Raw genomic sequence first — 20,094 nt, forward strand, 5'->3', positions numbered from 1 at the left:
TAAGGTCGTGCACCGGGCCCACATGATGGTGGCCCGGATGAATAAATTCTTAAGGTTGGAGGACAAGTGTGCTAGATGCGCTGGAGGGCCGGCTAACCATGTACACATGTTCTGGTCGTGCCCTAAACTCAACTCGGGGGGTATTGGCAGGGATTCGCAGATGTCATGTCCCAGGTGTTGAAAACTGGGGTGGTAATGAGCCCGGAGGTGGCAGTCTTTGGGGTTTCGGAGGACTCGGGAGTCCAGGAAGAGAAGGAGGCCGATGTTCTGGCTTTTGCTTCCCTGGTAGCCTGGCGACGAATACTGTTAGCATGGAGGGACTCAAAGCCCCAGAGTTCTGAGGTATGGCTATCGGACATGGCACGCTTTCTTGGCCTAGAGAAAGTCAAGTTCACCTTGAGAGGTAAAAAACAAAACACTGGTGGCCAGAATAGTATGACAGACACAGGAGGGCACCATCCTCTCCAAGCTCTGCTCAGCAGGATTGCGATGCACAAATCCAGGAACCATCCACAAGAAGTGGAATACATGAGGAACATGATGAAATGGGAGAGGTGGTGTAAGTTCTGACACGGAGGAGAGAGGAATTCAATTCCACCATCTGTGAAGTTCTCAACCCGACAAACTACCCTCAATCATGTGGCCATCTACAAGGATATTGCAACAGGCCCTCACTGCAGGAGTCACTGCAACTGGATTGTTCCATCCAGTTGAAATAAATGGAAGAATCAGGACGTTATTATTTTAAAATCCAAGTACCATACAAATTTCATATTTAAGACATGCAAGTTCACAATTTTTCCTTCCTTTAAAGCAATTTGCCACATAAATCTGAGGCGAAGCGCCAATATTACTCCACAGAAACCTGACACAAGAACCTTTCAAGCTAGACAGAAGAATGCCAATTCCTGCAAATTCTTAACCGCTGTACCATTTTTCTAAAACTAGATCTACATACCATGCCAAAAATTAAAAAAAAAGCCTTAAACCAAGGCAAGAAACTATTATTTATTTTAATAATATTTTCATTAAACATTTTTCAATGAATACAAAAGCATTAAACAAAACAAACAACCAAAGACAGCAGAATCAACCCCTCCCAAAGAGCAGAAATTGACAAGCTCTTTAAAGAACACAATAATGCCATCTTTTGCACCCATTAACATGTATTTAATTTTCTCAAGATGCAAGGACTCCACGAGATCAGTCGGCCACACCGAGGCACTAGGTGGGGAAGCTGACCTCCATTCCAGCACAGAGACAGAGGCAGAGGCACACACAGAGCCCCCCCCTCCCCCTCCACCACCACACACCCTCTAGCAGGGATAAGATCACATTTAGTAGGCACATTCAGCAGGCGCTGCACATTAGAGGACAACATCTACCCTTCACAAACGCGGTTTGACCCTCCCCAACAATGTTTAGGAGGCGTCGTTGCCAGGATCTTCGCATCAATGGTCAATAATAAAATCGGCTGATACGACCCACATTCCACCGCGTCCTTCTTCTTCAGAAGCAAGATAGATGGCTGCATCATCATCATCTCTGAGAGCTACCCCCGATCCACTGAGCCTTCAAATGCCTCCACTATCAATGTTACCGTTAAATTTTTACAAATTTTCACTAAGAACCCCTCCGGCCCCAGCACCTTACCCGGTTGACTTCCGAACTCCCCCCAGGTGACTCCTCTAACCCTTCCCGATCCTCCTCCTCCAATGTGGGACACACCAACCCCTCCAAAAACTCCCCCCAAAGGGGACAAAGACTTTGGCCTGGAACGGTTTACCTACGGATCCAAAACCGTATTCCAACCCACTCCTCCATGATCAATTGATGCGTGTCCATATCCGGGATAGTCGTCACCACCCTCTTCATGACATTTACATCATCCCAATTTGGAACACACACATTCACCGACCCTACCGACCTGCCCTCCAACAACCTCGAGACCATAACATATCTATCCCCCTGATCTGTCACCACTTTCTGCATCTGCAACCGGACTCTTTTATTGATCAGGACTGCCACCCCCAGGGCCCTGCTGTCAAAGCCCAAATGAAACACCTGACTTACCTGGCCCTTATGAAACCTTACCTGGTCCTTGACCTGGAATGTTAGACGTTTTAGTTGCTGTGAAATGAAGAGTCTAAAGTTCTTGTTCCTTTTCACCAAACACCATTTATTTCACTTCCACAGCCTCTGCACAAAACTCTTAACATCACCTGACAGGGGCCACCTGAAGCCCCTTTACATATGTGCCAATTAATGGATACTTAACATTGATTGACTAAATCTGGTTGCAAAATCTACAAAATGCAAAATAAATATATTATTTGCTTTATCCCAGATCTTAAGGTCCATGGCCACAATGTTGTTAAAATCCCTGGCCAAAGGTAGGGTTACTATCGGTCATGCTGGTGTCCTTCTGTACTTCCTACAAACTTCACAGCCGTCACTAACCTGTTCTATCAGTATAGTCGTCATCCCTTACCCCTGCATCCTTTAATAATTTTTTCAGCCTCCGAGGAGATGGATGTGCAAATTGCCTATGCAGTTTTAATACCACAAGCTTATCAGCTAAAGTCCCATTTTCAACTGCCATTGAGTCCCATTTTCAGCTAAAGTCCCATTTTCAACACATCCTTAACCACTCTACTTGAAAAATTATTTGTCAGTAATGGAATACAATAGTGTCCCGACTGTGTAAATTGTAAGTCCACAGTCTTGCCAAAAGACTGTTGCCTTATCCTGTTCCATATCCAGTTTCATGTGTGCTTTCTTCATCGAAAGCAAAGGTATCTCACTTGATACAACATCCGTGCTAATGAAATGATTCACTCCGGCAATATTGCAAGGGGTCACCACTCTTTTCAGCGACTTCAGAGAATTATCATCCCCAAACCTGAAACTTGTGGAACTTTCAAATTCCTTAACCTTCTTACGATTTTCAGCATTCAAAGAGTCCAGGTAACATTTTAACCAGTCAATTCTACACACAGTAGATGTGCAGCCACTGTCCAATTCAGCACAGTTGAAGGATTCTGCAACCAACACCCTCATTACCGGCGTAAAACTGCTTGTCAATAGGACAATGCCTTCTTTCTGGCCACTATCTTTTTCCTCTTCTGACTCTTCCGTGTCGCTTCAAACACTCTATCATAACGAGTTGGACAGTTGAAAGCATAATGGTATTGAGTCACATCGAAAACATCGATTTATCATGCCCCGTGCATTTCTGGGGTTCATCTTCCTATTGTAGGTTCTAACTGGGTTTCTGTCTTCATAATTTCCTAGTCTCGGTCTCAGTCTATAGTCTTGAGCCCTGTTCGTAGCCATGCGATTTTGCCATCCTGTTACTAGTGTATCTTCCATATTCTGCCTTATTGCAGGCTGACCTATTTGGGTCATCAGAGCCATCGGAATCGAATGTTTCCCGAGAAACTTTTGTAAAGCTTTTGTCATCTGTTCGAATAAGGTAGCCTTATCAGTAAACTGAACTCCTGTCAAAACCAGGAGCCTATCCATGTTGCTCACTCTAGCACAGTCAAGTTATTTAAAGGCCAACACAGACTGTGGAAATTCCAGATTGTGTTTCTGCATCCTTTTATATAGTCTTCCATGGAGATATCCTCCATTTTCCGGAACTTATCAAAATCCGACAATGCTTCATACGCACTTAACAAGTCATCTTTCTTATAAATCTTATCCATATAATCTAATAAAGTCTCCAGACCTTCTTCTGAGTCTAACTCTTCCAATTCCAGCTCAGAAAGCACTTTGTTTCGGATCTTACTGTCATATGGTAGAGAAAGAGCCAATGCCATACCTTGTTTTCTCTTTCCCAAAGCAGTTACTTTAGTCCACATAACTACTGCACTTCTCCATTGGTCGTACGATTCCCCTTCAGAAAATAAGGGAGGATAGTCATATCCAGCCATCTTTATCCTGGGTTCAGCCGTGTATCTTTTTTTTTTCCTTCTCACTCACTCCTTGGTTTGATCAGGAAAAGTTGTATCTTTCAAACCTTCACATTTGCACAGCAACCATCCTCTGCTCTCATTGTTAGACGTTTTAGGTGCTGTGAAATGAAGAGTCTAAAGTTCTTGTTCCTTTTCACCAAACACCATTTATTTCACTTCCACAACCTCTGCACAAAACTCTTAACACACCACCTGACAGGCCACCTGATGCCCCTTTACATATCAGTGTAAATTAATGGATACTTAACATAAATGAGACAACGAATTGCAATGTCTCTTAACCCATTACTTACCACGGAAGTGAGTCTCCTGCAACAGCACCACATCGGCCCTCAAACCTTTCAGAAGAGGAAAAACTTGCGCCCATTTTACCGGGCCCCATAACCCCTGTACGTTCCACATCACCAACCGAATTGGGGGTCTCTCACCACCCTACCTCCCCCCTTGAGTCAGCCATCACCCCTACAGGGGATGCACCCATCCCCTCAACATTCCCCAACCAGCAGTCCCCAGCCAAGATGGCACCTGGTCCCACCCATCGGATGGAGCAAAAAAAAAAAAAAAAAACAACCCCCGGTCACCATCAGCAAACTACCCCCCCTCCCCATCCCATAAATACCACAACCACTTCCTCTTGAAACCGCTCATCTCCCCCATCCCCACACCTCCTCGGTATGCTGAACAAACAGGATCAGCACGCCACAGCCCCTCTCACCATCTCCCTCCAGTTTACTAGCGAACTGCAGTTTGTTAGCAAGGTAGCCTCGAGGCAAGAAACTAAGAAATAAGTTGAAGTCAAACATATAACTTTCTGAACTGCCACCAGAAAATATCCTATAAAAGGTTTTTTTTTCCATATGGAACATTCAAATATTCTTAAACTAGCCACAATTCACCTCATCTTCCTTGATGTGGCTGTACTGAGGTGGACAAGAGTACTTCAACACCTCTTCAGATTGACCACTTTCAATTAAATCTTCATCCACATGTTGGAATGGCAAATCCTAAAAGAAAGTGCCAGAATCAGCAAAAACATGCCTGCAAAGACCTTGCATCTTTCAATACTTGCAGTGTTATGATACTGATTTGATTCCTGTAGGGGGCTGAAAACAGCACGAGACAGAGTGAGTGTTTGGAGAAGACTCGGGGTTGAAAGTGGCGTGAGCCAGTGCAAGAGTTCAGAGGAGGTCGGAGCTGAAAACAGCACAAGAAAGAGTTCAGAGGACACTCGGCTGAAAGCAGCACAAGGCAGACCGAGAATTCGGAGAGAGAGAGAGAGAGAGAGAGAGAGAGAGAGAGAGAGAGAGAGAGAGAGAGAGAGAGAGAGAGAGAGAGAGAGAGAATGAGAATGTTCAGAGGACTCTCAGGGCTGAAAGCGCCGTGAAATTGATAAAGAGTTCAGAGGAGAACCTGGGGCTAGCCACCGCTGCTGCTGTCGCTCGGGTTTAGAAATTGAGGCGTGACATCAAATGATAGTCATAAATTGACTGGCTTCAAGGGCAGCACGGTGGCGCAGTGGGTTAGCCCTGCTATCTCACGGCGCCGAGGTCCCAGGTTCGATCCCGGCTCTGGGTCACTGTCTGTGTGGAGTTTGCACATTCTCCCAGTGTTTGCGTGGGTTTCGCCCCCACAACCCAAAGATGTGCAAGGTAGGTGGACTGGCCACACTAAATTGCCCCTTAATTGGAAAAAAAATAATTGGGTACTCTAAATTTATTTTAAAAAAAAGAAAAGTTGACTGGCTTCTGAGTATTGCTGCTTACACACCAAGTCTCAAAATTATCCAACTATAGGCTGGGATTGTATTAGTGTAAAGGGAAGGTCAAGAGTTCGCAGTGTGTTCAGGAAGATTTTCTTCAGCAGTATATTTCCAGTCCAACTGGAAAGGAGTCATGGCTGGACCTGGTTCTTGGAAACAAGATGGGCCAAACAGATCAAGTGTCCACAGTAGAACATTTAGGGGACAGTGATTATTGACTGCTCCAACCTCGAGAACGCACATCCTGTTTAGGCTGGCTATGGAAAAGATTAAGAACAATCCAGAGTAAGAAAAATGAAGTAGAGTAAAGTTAACTTCAATGGGGTACAAATTGATCGAGGGCAAATAAATTGGATTCAAAGGTTGGCATGAAAAACGGTCGCTGAGCAATGGGCTACCTTCAAAGAAAAGATAATTCAGGCACAATCTAGATATATTCCCTCAAAAGGGAAAGGCAGGGCAAACAAATCCAGAGCTCTTTGGGTAAAGGGCAGCACAGTGGTTGGAACAGTTGCTTCACAGTTCCAGGGTCCCAGGTTCAATTCCCACTTGGGTCACTGCCAGGTGCTCCGGTTTCCTCCCACAGTCCAAAGATGTGGTTAGGTGGATTGGCCATGCTAAATTGCCCTTAGTGTCCCCCCAAAAAAGGTTGGGTGGGGTGAATGGGTTACGGGGATGGATTGGAGGTGTGGGCTTGGATGGGATGCACTTTCCAAGGGCCAGTGCAGACTCAATGTGAGGAATGGCCTCCTTCTGCACTGTAAATTCTATGACTCTGTGATAACAAAGGAGAAATAAAGTAAGATAAAGGAAAAGTGTGCTTATTACAGGTGTCAGTAGAAACTACAATTGAAAAACAAGCTGAATATATAAGTTTCAGAGGATAGGGACGAACCAAATAAGAGGGAGTATGAAAAGAGAATGGCAGCTAACATAAAAGAAAATCTGAAAGTATTCTATAGGCATATAAATAGTGAAAAGGAGGAAGAGGGATGATGAGGGACCAAAAAGATAATTTATACATGGAGGTAGAGGGCATAGCTGAGGTATGAATACTTTTCATCCAGCTTTACCAAGGAATATCATGCTATCCAAGCCACGGTAAAAAGTGGAGGCAACGCAATTGAAAAGGTGGCAGAATTGGCTAGGTTAACCAATAACTAAAGTTGATAAGGAACTGGGACCAGATGTGATGTACCCAAGGATACGGAGAGAAATTGTGGAGGCACACGCCTTGATTTTTTTGGTCTTCTTTAGAGTCACAGGTGGTACCCAAGGACTGGAGAACTGCAAACATTATACCATTGTTCAGAAAAAAGCTTAAAGATAAGCCTAGTAATTATAGGCCAATCAATTTAACTATAGTGGTGGAGAAGATCTAAAAACAATAATTCAGGATAAAGTTAGTCACATGGACAAATACAGGTTAATGAAAGGAAAGCCAGCATGGATTTCTCAAGTGACAAATCATGTTTTACTAACTTGCTGGAGTTTTTGAAACTGAAAGAGGGATGATGAGTGCACGTTGTTGGATGTGCATGAACTTCTAAATTACATTTGACACAATTCTACACATTACACAACTCTACACAACTGACCTTTGAGTAAAGTTATAGCTCGTGAAATAAAAGGGACATCAGAAACATGGGTACAGAATTGGCTGAGTGTCAGGAAACAGGGAGATGTGGTTGAGGGATGTTTATCGAGCTGCAGGAATGTTTGCAGTGGAATTCCACAGGTACCAGTATTAGGACCCTTGCATTTCATGATATATATTATATACTTACATACGTATTAGATATAGCGACCTAGACCTTGGTGTATAGGGCACAATTTCAAAATTTGTGGATGATGCAAAACTCAAAAGCCTTGTGAACTGTGAGGGTAGTGTAGAACTTCACAAGGACATAAACATGTTTATGGAATGGGCAGATAGATGGCAGATGATTTTCAATGCAGAGAAATGTGCTGTGATTCATTTTGGCAGAAAGTACACGGGGACAGTGTTCAACAGGGGATTTCACTCTAAGGGGGTTGCAAGGAACAGAGGGAACTGTGTGTATATGTGCCTAAGTCATTGAGGATGGCAGGGGTGGCACAGTGGTTAGCACTCCTGCCTCACAGTTCCAAGGACCCGGTTCAATTCCAGCCTTGGGTGACTGTCTGGTGTATGCACGTTCTCCCCGTGTCTGCGTTAGTTTGCTCCGGGTGCTCCAGTTTCCTCCCAAACAAAAGATGTGCAGGTTAGGTGGATTGGCCTTGCTAAATTGTTCCTTTGTGTCCAAAGGGTAGGTGGGGTTATGGGGTTGCGAGGGAGTGGGCCTAGGTAGGCAGTTCTTTCAATGGGTCAGTGCAGACATGAGGGGCCGAATGACCTCCTTCTGCACTGTAGAAATTCTATGACAAGTTGACAGAGCGGTTAATAAAGCATAAGGTATCCTGGGCTTTATTAATAGGAGCATAGAGTGCAAGAGCAAGGACGTTGTGTTAAACTTGTATAAGTCACCCATTCAGCCTCAGCTGGAGTATTGGGTCCAGAGAATGCAGAAAAGATTCACGAGAATGGTTCTAGGAATGATTAACTTCAGTTATGGAGAAGTTAGGGCTGTTTTCCCTGGAGAAAAAGGAGGCCAAGAGGAGATTTGAGAGAGATATTCAAAAATGCTGGAAAATCTCAGCAGGTCTGGCAGCATCTGTGGGGAGAGAAATGAGCTAACGTTTCGAGTCCGATGACTCTTTGTCAAAGCTATCCGCAGTAATTTGCTTTAAATTGTAAGGAGTCTGGATAGCATAGTTGGGAGAATCTGTTCCCATAACGGAAAGGATGGGGAGTGAGTTGGCACAGATTTAAAGTGAATAGTAAAGGAAGTGATAGTGATATAAGGAAAATTTTATTCACACCGCAAGTGGTTAGGGTCTAGAATGCACTGCCCAAGTGTGTGGAGGTGACAGAATCAATTGAAGCATACAAAAGGGAATTACACTCAGACTTCCGGTGGCAGCATGTAGGAGGAGGTTGCACGTTGGATGCCCCCTGCTCTAGGCTTGATTTTCTTTAGAATTTAATGCCTGGTCCCAGGGACAAATTTTGGTTAAATAAGTGCAGGAAGAAAGATGTCCAAACCCCAAAGGAAAGCTGCCATGAAGAAGTGGGCGAATGAAGGTTTGCCGTTGAGTGGAAGGGTCAGTTCAGCAGCTGGAAGGATGGCGGAGGCTGGATGGGGCCGCACTGTACACAGCAGAAAAGATGACCGAGGTAATGGTTGTGGAACTTGAAAAACAGTTCGCAAAGCACATGGAGATGATGAGGAAGAAGATGATGGCAGCATTGAAGGTGCTGTTGGAGGAGGCGATTGCCCCAGTGAAGGCGGAGCTGTCGAGGACATTGGCCGAGGTGCGGGAGCAGGGTGAGAAACTGAAGGGAGTGGTAGAGGCCTTGTCGCAACACAGTGATCAATTCACCTCGATGGGCGAGGAGCTGCAGAGGGTGGTGGAGGCCAACAAGGGTCTGCGAGCAAAAGTGGAGGACCTGGAAAACAGATTTAGGCAGCAAAATCAGAGGATCGTGGGCCTGCCCGAAGGGGTGGAGGGCCCAAGGCCGACAGAGTATTTTGCTAAGATGTACGATGTTGGCAGAGCTGTTGCGTGAGTGGGAAGATCTCTCTCAGTACAAACTAGATCGGGCTGAAAGGGCATGAAGGCCTAAACCAAAGACGAATGGAGAGGGGACCGCCAAGAGCAGTGATCATTTGTTTCCGTCGGTACCGCGTGAAGGAGAGGGTCCTGTGTTGGGCAAAGCGGAAACGGGAGGTGCAGTGGGCTGGAGCTGGTATACGTATATACCAGGACTTTACTGTGGAGTTGGCGAGGAAGACCAAGTGAAGACGGCACTGTATAACAGCAGGGTGCGGTTTGGCATTGTGTACCCAGCTAAGTTGAGGGTGACCTACAACTCCAAAGACTTTTATTTTGAGACAGTGGAAGCGGTGGAGGTGTTTGTGAAGACAGAAGGACTGGGGCAGGAGTGAGAAATGGGACTGAGGAGTGGTCTTGAACTGAGGGTAGGATGGGGGTTGGAGGAGTGTATATAGCCCTATTTTTCACTGCATGTTGTTATATGTGCTAAATGGGTTGAAGTTGCCATTTGGACAAGGTAAGAGTTGGGATTTTCTTTTGCAATGATGGTTCTTTGAGGTTTGTGTTTACACTGGGGTTCTGTGTTGAAAAGGATTTCTTTGTTTTCCTGGGACCAGGCTGGGGTTAATGAGTGAGTGAGTCCTGGGCAGGGACCTCCACACTGGCTAGCTCAAGCTGGCCAATGAATGGGAGTGTGGTTGGGGGGTAGAACAGGTTTTGATGGGCCAAGAGGGTGTGTGAAAAGTTTGGGGAGGGGACCGATACTGGGTGAGATGTTTTCAAGAGGACGTGGATGGGAGGATCCTGGGAGGGGCTCGATGGTAACAGTGGGATGGCGCGGGCCAAGCCCAGTGAGCAGGGCCTGGAGTTTTGTTGGAGGGAGGTTTTTCAGGGTCATCTTGGGGGTAGTGAACTTGGAACCAAGGCCCCTAGAAGCCTGTTTTGGGAGGTCGGACCGGCTCGGGCAGCAGGCGGATGCGGGGGCAGGTGTTAGTCTTTGCCTCGCTGATTGCCTGGAAGCGGGTCCTGTTAGGGTGGAGGTCAGCTCCTCCATCCTGTGACACAGCTTGGTGGGGGAGACCTACTTGAATTTCTTTGACTCTCGGGAAGGTGAGGTCTCAGCTGAAGGGGATGAAGGAAGGGTTTCATAATTCATGGGAGCTGTTTATTATGCACTTCCAAGAATTGGATGCCATTGAACATTGGGGAGGGGGGGGGGGGTCAAACCATACTACAGTTTTGATCTCTTTGGTTAAGGAGAGAGACACATTGGAAGAATTTCAGAGAAAGTTCACTAAATTACTTTCTGGGCTAAAGGGGTTGTCTTATGGAGGAAGGTTGAACAGGTTGGGCCTATGTTAAGAGTTTAGAAGAATGAGAAGTGATCTCATTGAAACATAAAATATACTGTGGTGACTTGACAAGGTAGATGCTGAAAGGATATTTCCCTCATCGGGGAATCTAGGGCTGAGGGACATAGTTTTAGAATAAGGTCCTCCATTTGAGATAGAGGAGGAACTTCTTCTCTTAGGGTGTAGTGAATGTTTGGATTTCTACACAGCAGGCAGCTGTAAAGGCTGGGTCATTGATTATATTGAAGGCAGTTACACAGAACTTTTTTAACTATTGAGGATTCAAGGGTTATGGAACAACCAGGAAAGGGAACCGAAATGAAAATCGCTTATTGTCACAAGTAGGCTTCAAATGAAGTTACTGTGAAAAGCCCATAGTCGCCATATTCCGGCGCCTGTTCGGGGAGGCTGTTACGGGAATTGAACCGTGCTGCTGGCCTGTCTTGGTCTGCTTTCAAAGCCAGCGATTTAGCCCTGTGCTAAATAGCCCCAGAGGAACTGAGGCCAAGATAGGATCAGCCAGGACCTTACTCAATGACAAAGCAGGCATGGCGGACTGTGTGTCCTATTCCTGCTCCTAATTCCCATGTTATTATTGGAGCATGCCAACATTATTTACAATAATTAAGTACCTTTTCCGCATTGACTTGTGATTATATCCTTCATGCAAAAGATGTGCAAGAGAATTGTAATGAAAATCAACAATCAATTAAGGGTATTTGCAGTGAAAAGGTCCTTCCGGTTTATTACCTTACTTCCCCTTTCTTTTATTTTGCCGTTACCATTTTCGATCCATGGGTGATTGACCGACATGTATCTTTAAGTCAAGCAGCAGAGAGAATGAGGAATTCAGAAGTTACAGGAGAGAACATTCTGTTAAGTTTGAACAGGCGTTTCAGATTTGTCGGCACCAGAGAGAGCTGGGCTGGAACTCAGTCTGGTTGATTGGCTGGGAGCCAATGAATTGGCCCAAAAGGTCGTACTCTGCCGGGTAGCAGGTGGTGATTAGATCCTGTCCCAGTGGAATGGTTTTCAGAGTCCCAAGGAGTTTCAGTTTGGACTCCTGGACACAGACAGAAAGTAACCTGCTTTTTCTCCTCGCCAGAAAAGCTGTGAGTGCTGTATTCGTGAAGCTGCAGAGAACGTGGATGAATGAATCTGTAGGATACCATTACAGGTTGCAAGCAAACACCAGGACTCTGTCTCTCTCTCTCTCCAGAAAGATTGAGAGTGCTCTATTCTTGAAACTACAGAAGCCTGAATGAATCTACAGTAAAAACCTTGAACTGAAAGCAACGTTTAAACAGGATAAGGTGTTGGAAAATCCCACTTGAAACAAAGACTCTTTTACTTAGGGTTTCTTTTACCTCTTTCTTCCCCTCCTGTTTGTTTGTCTGCCTTGTGTATGTGTGTGTATGTGTGTGTGTGTGTGTGTGTGTGTGGTATGTGGACGTACATATATACATTTGATATGGAGGGTGGGGGGCAAGTTATAGGGAAGTAATTAGAAATTAGATAACAGTTAACCAGTTGTATATGCTGCATATTTCATTACAGTTCTTGTTATAAGTAAACAGTATTTAAACTTACAAACCTGGTGACTGCAATTTTTGGGCAGCCAAGGGCCAAAGGCTTAATTGGTTACTTCACTTGTGTTGTGACTCCGGGTCAAGTGGGCTAGAATTGACCATGCACTAGCCCATGGTGTAGTACCAACATGACCGCTCCATTAAAAATGTTACTCAAATGAAAGGCAATTAATATGCCAGCAGTTCACAGGAAAATAAAAATTCTTCCAAATTTTATCAAAAAAATGGGACAGGAAACTGTACAGAAAGGAAATCTATGGAACAGGTAGATTGAATTAAACATTTGACAATGTGGTAATACCCTTACCTCCTCCCCAATAATAGTTAGTTTGGGGAATTTACGTGCTAGTGACGAACAGATGCTTAGCTGCACCAATCGATCTGCTTTTGTTTGTAGATCATTGGCTCCAGTCTATGTTGGAAATATGAAGAAGTGAAACATGGACAAATGTCTGCTTCTTTTGTGTTCAATACAAAGGCAAAGTATAATACACAGAATACTACACATGGTTTATATTATATATAATAATCTGCATGGACATATTGTTTAACGATCCAATTCTAGGCGTCCATGTTTGCCCCTTTTGTGTTCAATACAAAGGTCAAATATCATACACAGAATGGTGTACATGGTTTATATTTTATATAATATACATGGACAGCCCTTGCAAAATGATCCAATTCTCAGGGCCCTCAGCATCAGGTCACTTTACTAACAAGCACAGGAAAAACACTGCTGGAATTGTTTTACATATCCAACAGATTCAACAATTTGCTGACATATTTGAATTGTATGTGGCTACATAAATGGATCAATCATATTTGTGGCATACATTTCACAAACACGCTTGACTTAGATGGATCAAAGAACAAAGAAATGTACAGCACAGGAACAGGCCCTTCGGCTCTCCAAGCCCGTGCCGACCATGCTGCCCGACTAAACTACAATCTTCTACACTTCCTGGGTCCGTATCCCGCCATTCCCATCCTATTCATGTATTTGTCAAGATGCCCCTTAAATGTCACAACACCGCAGCCAATCACCAGTGAGAGCACACGCACTATAAAGACAGGGGACGGGAGAGTTCCCGCTCATTCGAGTAGCAGCTAACTAGGAGCACAGAGCTCACAGCCTGCAACACAGACATTCACCATGTGCTGAGTGCATCACCTGGTTAGGACTAGGCAAGGGTCAACAGTTAAAGCTGGTATTGCATTTACCCACAGTTCAAGTATGTTAATATAGTTAACCTTATAATAAAATAGTTTGTTCTTTGGAATTAATTTGAGCTGAAAAAACGAAAAGAAAAGTGGCCATATTCACATCCATGCCAGCAGAAAGGGACAGAGCAGCAAATAAGCACGAGAACAACAGTGGGGGTGGGGAAACGCTATCCAAGATAATCTGATATTCCAAATAATCTGTGTAATTCAACATGAGCTAATTCAATAACAAACTGCCAGGCAGTATTATTGTTTCCCAAATCCATATTAGTTATATGAATAACTGCCAAAGGATCCAAGGCTCAGATGACAAATAAATTAAATATTCAAGTCTGTATTATTTTCTGATCCACCATAAAATGATACAAAACAGGAGTCCATTCAGCCCTTCATGTCTGTGCCAGCATTTTCTCTTTCACCATTTCTCACATTTCAAGCTTCTGTTTTGAAAGTTCATATTGGATCTGCTTCAACCTTCCTTCCACCCACCTACCCCCCTCCCTAATTATTTTGCCAATGGTTACCTGCCAGTGGACAGAGTTTCTCTTGAATCAAAACCTTTACAAAGCAATCGTGAGGCCTCAGTTAGAGGCGTGTGTCCAATGCTAGGCAAGAACGTCACAGGTGAGCTGCGTAGAATGGAAAAATCCATTGACCTCGGGCGGGATTCTCTGGTCGCCAGAAAATCCCGCCCATACTGTTTCAGGGGAAGGCGGGGAGGGCGTTCTTACTGTTTAATTGTTATTCTGTGTTATTGTATATTTTATGTATAAATTGCTAAAAATATTTTCCAAAAAAGAAATTGCCATGTCAGTGTTTCCAATTCATTTTTGATATATAAACCATTATGTTGTTGTTGCGGCCACTATGTGGCACTGTGGAGCAAGACCTAAAGTCTTTTTTTATATAAATTTAGAGTACCCAATTTTTTTTCCAATTAAGGGGCAATTTAGTGTGGCCAATGTCATAATATACACCAGTATATCATGGTGCAGACACACACACACACTGATGGACATGCAGTGGGACCAATCAGCATACACAACACCGCAGCCAATCACCAGTGAGAGCACACGCACTATAAAGACAGGGGACGGGAGAGTTCCTGCTCTTCTAGTAGCAGCCAGCTCAGAGCACAGTGCTCACAGCCTGCAACACAGACATTCACCATGTGCTGAGTGCATCACCTGGTTAGGACTAGGCAAGGGTCAACAGTTAAAGCTGGTATTGCATTTACCCACAGTTCAAGTATGTTAATATAGTTAACCTTATAATAAAACAGAGTTGCACCACTTCCAGTGTTGGTGACCGGTTTGTGATCCAGAACACCCAACACATCAGCCAATCCACCTAACCTGCACATCTTTGGGTTATGGGGGTGAAACCCAGGCAGACACGGGGAAAATGTGGAAACTCCATTCAGACAGTGACCGAGGGCCGGGATCAAACCCGGGTCTTCAGCGTAGGCAGCAGTGCTAACCAAGACCTAAAGCCTATTGTTATTAAAAAAGTCATATTCATCAAATAACTATTCACAATTTTCTATCTAACCTGTATAAGTTGTCCAAAAATTCCCAGATTACCACCAACATTGGTAAATCTCTCATGGTAGAAATTATATGCAGACATGAAAATCACAAAAACAATTTTGCCCAATTAATTGTTCTGCAAAATAAGTGTCATTCATTTCGGCTGCATTTTCACCTAAGACATACATATTGTTACAAAAGAAAAATAAAACCTTTAAAATACTCCAATTCACTTAGCTGGAAAACGATTTTCCAAAGTGAGACTGTGACATCTTTGAAATAACCTTGGCTGCTAGGTTTATGAAGCACTATCAAGAGAAAACTAAAATAAATCAATCAAAAGAACAACCGAGACTATGCAAGGAGTTTTCAATTGCATACCTTGCTGCTGAACAGCTTATGCAATGGTTTAGAATTTCTCATGAACTTGGGTTATGCAATAAAATACAAAGGATTGTATGAAATATTAAAACATTCTGGCCCTGTATTTACATTATGATTGCAGTACCACAAGCCATGTTATACCGTAGATGTCCCCATTATGTAGACAACTGCAAAACGTCTTTAAATAATCTTACAAGCCAGAAGGTTCCAGGTTTGATTCTTCTTGTGTCAAGTTAGCTGATCTCAGTGAGGGCAGCCTTTTAGGAGCTACAACTGGACTCAGCACCCATTGCAGCAAAGGTTTGTGGACATCAGGTAGGAAGACTCTGTTATGTCCTCCATTTATCAACCTGCCTCCACCTACAGTCTAGCCCACGTAGAATGGATACTTGACAAAAATACTCAGGGACTATCAATGCCGGGACATCTGTATCTTAGCTTGGGTCAATGCCTTCAGAAAAACAAAACATAAATTAAAAATAAATGCACTGTCTCTCAACCAAGGAAATTACTGCATGAACCCAAGATGAAATTCTTCAAAATCCTCCCCATTATTGGGCAGTAAAACACAAGGCGACTGTGGTGGCATATACTTGCAGCAATGCTCTCCAAAATTCTGACGTGGGCACTGTCTAGGCCAGCATGTTGCCCATCCCTAATTGCCCTTGAGAAGGTGGCGTTGAGCTATCTTCTTGAACCACTGCAACACTGCAATCCATATGGTGTACAGTACTTTAAGCGAAGGAGTTCCAGGATTTTGGTTCAGCAACAGTGAAGGGACAACAATGTATTTACAGGTCAGGATAGTGAGTGAGCAGGAGGGGAGCTTCCAGGTGGTGGTGTTTCCATATGTCTGCTGTCCTTCTAGATGGTAGTGTTTGTGGGTTTGGAAGGTGTTGTCTAAGAAACCATGGTGAGCTCCTGCAGTGCATTTTGCAAATGGTACACACAGCTGCAACTGGGCGTCAGTGGTGGAGGGAGTGACTGTTTGTGGATGGGTGCCAATCAAGTGGGCTGCTTTATCCTGGATGGTGGTAAGCTTCAGTAGTGTTGCTGGAGCTGCAATCATTCAAGCAAATGGAGAGTATTCTATCACACTCCTGACTTGTGCTTTGTAGATGGTGGACAGACTTTGTGGAATTAAGAGGCGAATTACTTGCTGCAGAACCCCGAACCTCTAACCTGCTCTTATCGCCTAATATTCATATGGCCAGTCCAGCTTCTGGCCAATGGTAATGTATTATAGGGCCAATCAACTAATTAGAAGAACTGAAACTAATTAAGGGATAAATTAAAGAAGGCAGCTCCTACAAAGAACAAATGGAGCACAGCCCAAAAAGAACAACTCCCAGAATGTTGATAGTGGGGGGGAACTTAGCAATGGTAATGTCATTGAATGTCAAGGGGCGATGATTAGATTCTCTCTTGCTGGAGATGGTTATTGCCTGGCACTCGCATGGCAAGAATGTTACTTGCCACTTGTCAGCCCAAGACAGGATACTGTTCAGGTCTTGATGCATTTTGACATGGACTGTTTCAGTATCTGAGGAGTCACAAGCAGTGCTGAACATTGTCAATTCTAATGTTATGATGGAATGAAGATCATTGAAGATGATGATGGCTGGGTCAAGGGCACTACCCTGAGGAACTCATGCAGTACTGCCCTGGAACAGAGATGATTGAATTCCAACAACCATAACCATCTTACTTTCTGCTAGGTATGACTCCAACCAGAAGAGTTTCCCCCCAATTCCCACTGACTTCAGTTTTGCTAGGGCTCCTTGGTGTCATAATCGGTCAAATGCTGCCTTGATGTCAAGGGCAGTCACTCTCGCCTCACCCCAGAGTTCAGCTCTTTTGTCCATGTTTGAACCAAGGCTGTATAATGAGGTGAGGAGCTGAGTGACCCTGGCAGAACCTAAACTGAATGTCAGTGTGCAAGCAAGTGCAACTTGACTAATACTTTTGATGACCCTTTCCATCACTTTGATGGTGTTGGAGAGTAGACTGATGGGGCAGTAATTGGTGAGGTTGGATTTGTCCTGCTGTGTGTGTACAGGGCATACCTGGGCAATTTTACACTTTTGTCAGGTAGATACCAGTGTTGTAGCTATACTGGAACAGTTTAGTTAGGGGACCAGCATGTCCTGGAGCACAAGTCCAGGACTTTTACATCCAGTACTCCATGTACTGGATCACAAGTAGTTTTGCCAGAATATTTTCAGAGCCTAGAGCCTTTGCAGCATCCAGTGCCTTCAGCTGTTTCTTGATATCACATGGAGTGAATCGAATTGGCTCAAGGCTGGTATCTGTGATGCTGGGGGCCTCAGAAGGAGGCATACAACACTTGCCACTTAAATAAATCTATGACTGCAATCCACCAGGAATTTCATACCAAATGTCGATAAAGTGTTCAATTTGTGAAAAAGGATGAGTGACTTTTTGTATCCCAAGTCACTTTATTTAAAAAATAAGATGCATCAAATCAATATGGATCAGGAGCACGAATAATTAACACTAACTGTTTTGTCATTTGCCTGTCAAGGATTGAGGGTTCATATGGGTAACAGTGAAAAACAAACAAGCTGCATATTGAATATTGATTAAAAAAATAAAATAAACTTAAGAGTACCCAATTTTTTTTTTCCCAATTAAGGGACAATTTTAAGCATGGCCAATCGACCTACCCTGCACATGGCATCTTTTTAGGTTGGGGGATGGGACCCACACATACACAGGGAGAATGTGCAAACTCCACAAGTACAGTGACCCGGGGCCGGAATCGCACCGTGAGGCAGCAGTGCTAACTGATTTTTTTCCCCCCGCAAATTTACAAAGCCAATGCCCAGAGTGGACAGGGCAAACCCTTAGTCCATTTCATTGCTTGCTCCAAAAAACAAGTCAAATTCAAATTGAATTGTGGCCTGGTTGTCTGTGTGGAGTTTGCACATTGATAGAATCCCTACGGTGCAGGAGGAGGACATTCGGCCCATCCAGTAGACACCAACCCTCCAAAAGAACACCCTACCTCGGCCCACTCCGCCACCCTATCCCTGTAACCCCACATAACCTTTGGACACCAAGGGGCAATTTAGCATGGACAATCCACCTAACTTGCACATCTTTGGGCTGTAGGAAGAAACCAGAGCACCCGGAACAAACCTACACTGGCACCCAACGCCGGACTTGAACCTGGGTCCCTAGCGGTGAGGGAGACAAGGACCTCGCGGCACTCCAGATTCCCCTTGCAGACACACTTTCATCAGCCGAAGTCAAAGTGTGGACGTCAGGCTGTGTCTGAGGAAGCGGCTGTCCAAACTCCCCCAACACTGCCGCGATTAGAAGGAAAATACACCTCCAACTGCTCCCTACTTCAGAGGGAAGAGGTGGGCGACACCATCGGTTGGCGGGCGGTGGTGATCCCCTCCCGCTCCTCTCCGCCCCGCATTGAGGTAAAGTTTAAAGGGCCTGTTCGCCAACTCACCTTCTCCACCACCCCCAGATCGCCTCCGCTCATCACCTGCTGGACGATGGCCTGCGCCTTCTCCGCAATCGAGAAGCCCGAGGCCACGAGCCGCATCAGCAAAGCCGGGCTGGCAGACATGATGGTGAAGAGACGCCCAGATAACCGCCCACTGACGGGCTGACCGACCAGCTGATCCCCGAGGCCCGGAACCGCCGACAAAACCGCTACCCGACAACCCGGGCGGCGGCGCGCATGCGCACACCGGAACTCGGCTGTGATTGACAGCCAGCCCAGAGCCAGGGCAAAGCCGCACGCCCCGGCGTCAGCTCCCTCACTGGTGACCTGCAAAGCGCAACCCAGGTGTTAAATCCCTTCGCGGGATGTGATCTTTTCGGGTCTAATCAAATCCGTATAATAAAAGAAACCAACTCAGGGACAAATTAAATGGGGCTCCTGGTAGGGGCCCTGCCCAAAAATAACAAAGAGCCACGGAAACTTAGCAACCATCAAACCAAAAGGTGGGATTGGATTGGATTTTGTTTATTGTCACGTGTACCGAGGTACAGTGAAAAGTATTTTTCTGCGAGCAGCTCAACAGATCATTAAGTACATGTGAAGAAAAGGGAATAAAAGAAAATACATAATAGGGCAACACAAGGTATACAATGTAACTACATAAGCACTGGCATCAGATGAAGCACACAGGGTGTAGTGTTAATGAAGTCAGTCCATAAGAGGGTCATTTAGGAGTCTGGTGACAGTGGGGGAAGAAGCTGTTTTTGAGTCTGTTCGTGCGTGTTCTCAGACTTCTGTATCTCCTGCCCGATGGAAGAAGTTGGAAGAGTGAGTAAGACGGGTGGGAGGGATCTTTGATTATGCTGCCCACTTTCCCCAGGCAGCGGGAGGTGTAGATGGAGTCAATGGATGGAAGGCAGGTTTGTGTGATGGACTGGGCGGTGTTCACGACTCTCTGAAGTTTCTTGCGGTCCTGGGCCGAGCAGTTGCCATACCAGGCTGTGATGCAACCAGATAGGATGCTTTCTATGGTGCATCTGTAAAAGTTGGTAAGGGTCAATGTGGACATGCCGAATTTCCTTAGTTTCCTGAGGAAGCATAGGCGCTGTTGTGCCTTCTTGGTGGTAGTGTAGAGGCCTACAGCACAAGAGGAAGCCATT

At 44.9% G+C, this 20,094-nt stretch overlaps 1 protein-coding gene across 3 annotated transcripts in view; it reads right to left on the reverse strand.

Moving 5' to 3' along the window:
- The window catches only part of bpnt1 (bisphosphate nucleotidase 1), a 43,415-nt gene extending 24,244 nt beyond the window's left edge, over positions 1–19,171 (reverse strand). Inside the window, exons 1-3 of one of the 3 annotated variants that reach the window (XM_072509445.1) lie at positions 18,938–19,167; positions 12,624–12,728; positions 4,877–4,984 (exon numbers count right to left, since the gene is read on the reverse strand). In XM_072509445.1, coding sequence (XP_072365546.1) covers positions 4,877–4,984; positions 12,624–12,728; positions 18,938–19,057 — 333 coding nt within the window. In that variant the 5' untranslated portion in view covers positions 19,058–19,167. Of the gene's footprint in view, positions 1–4,876; positions 4,985–12,623; positions 12,729–18,937 lie in introns of all 3 variants that reach the window. The other 2 variants (XM_072509454.1, XM_072509440.1) reach the window with 2 other exon arrangements.
- Between the last annotated feature and the right edge of the window lie 923 nt (positions 19,172–20,094).

This window comes from Scyliorhinus torazame, chromosome 1 (genome assembly GCF_047496885.1).
Source record: "Scyliorhinus torazame isolate Kashiwa2021f chromosome 1, sScyTor2.1, whole genome shotgun sequence".
Taxonomy (NCBI): Eukaryota; Metazoa; Chordata; class Chondrichthyes; order Carcharhiniformes; family Scyliorhinidae; genus Scyliorhinus; species Scyliorhinus torazame.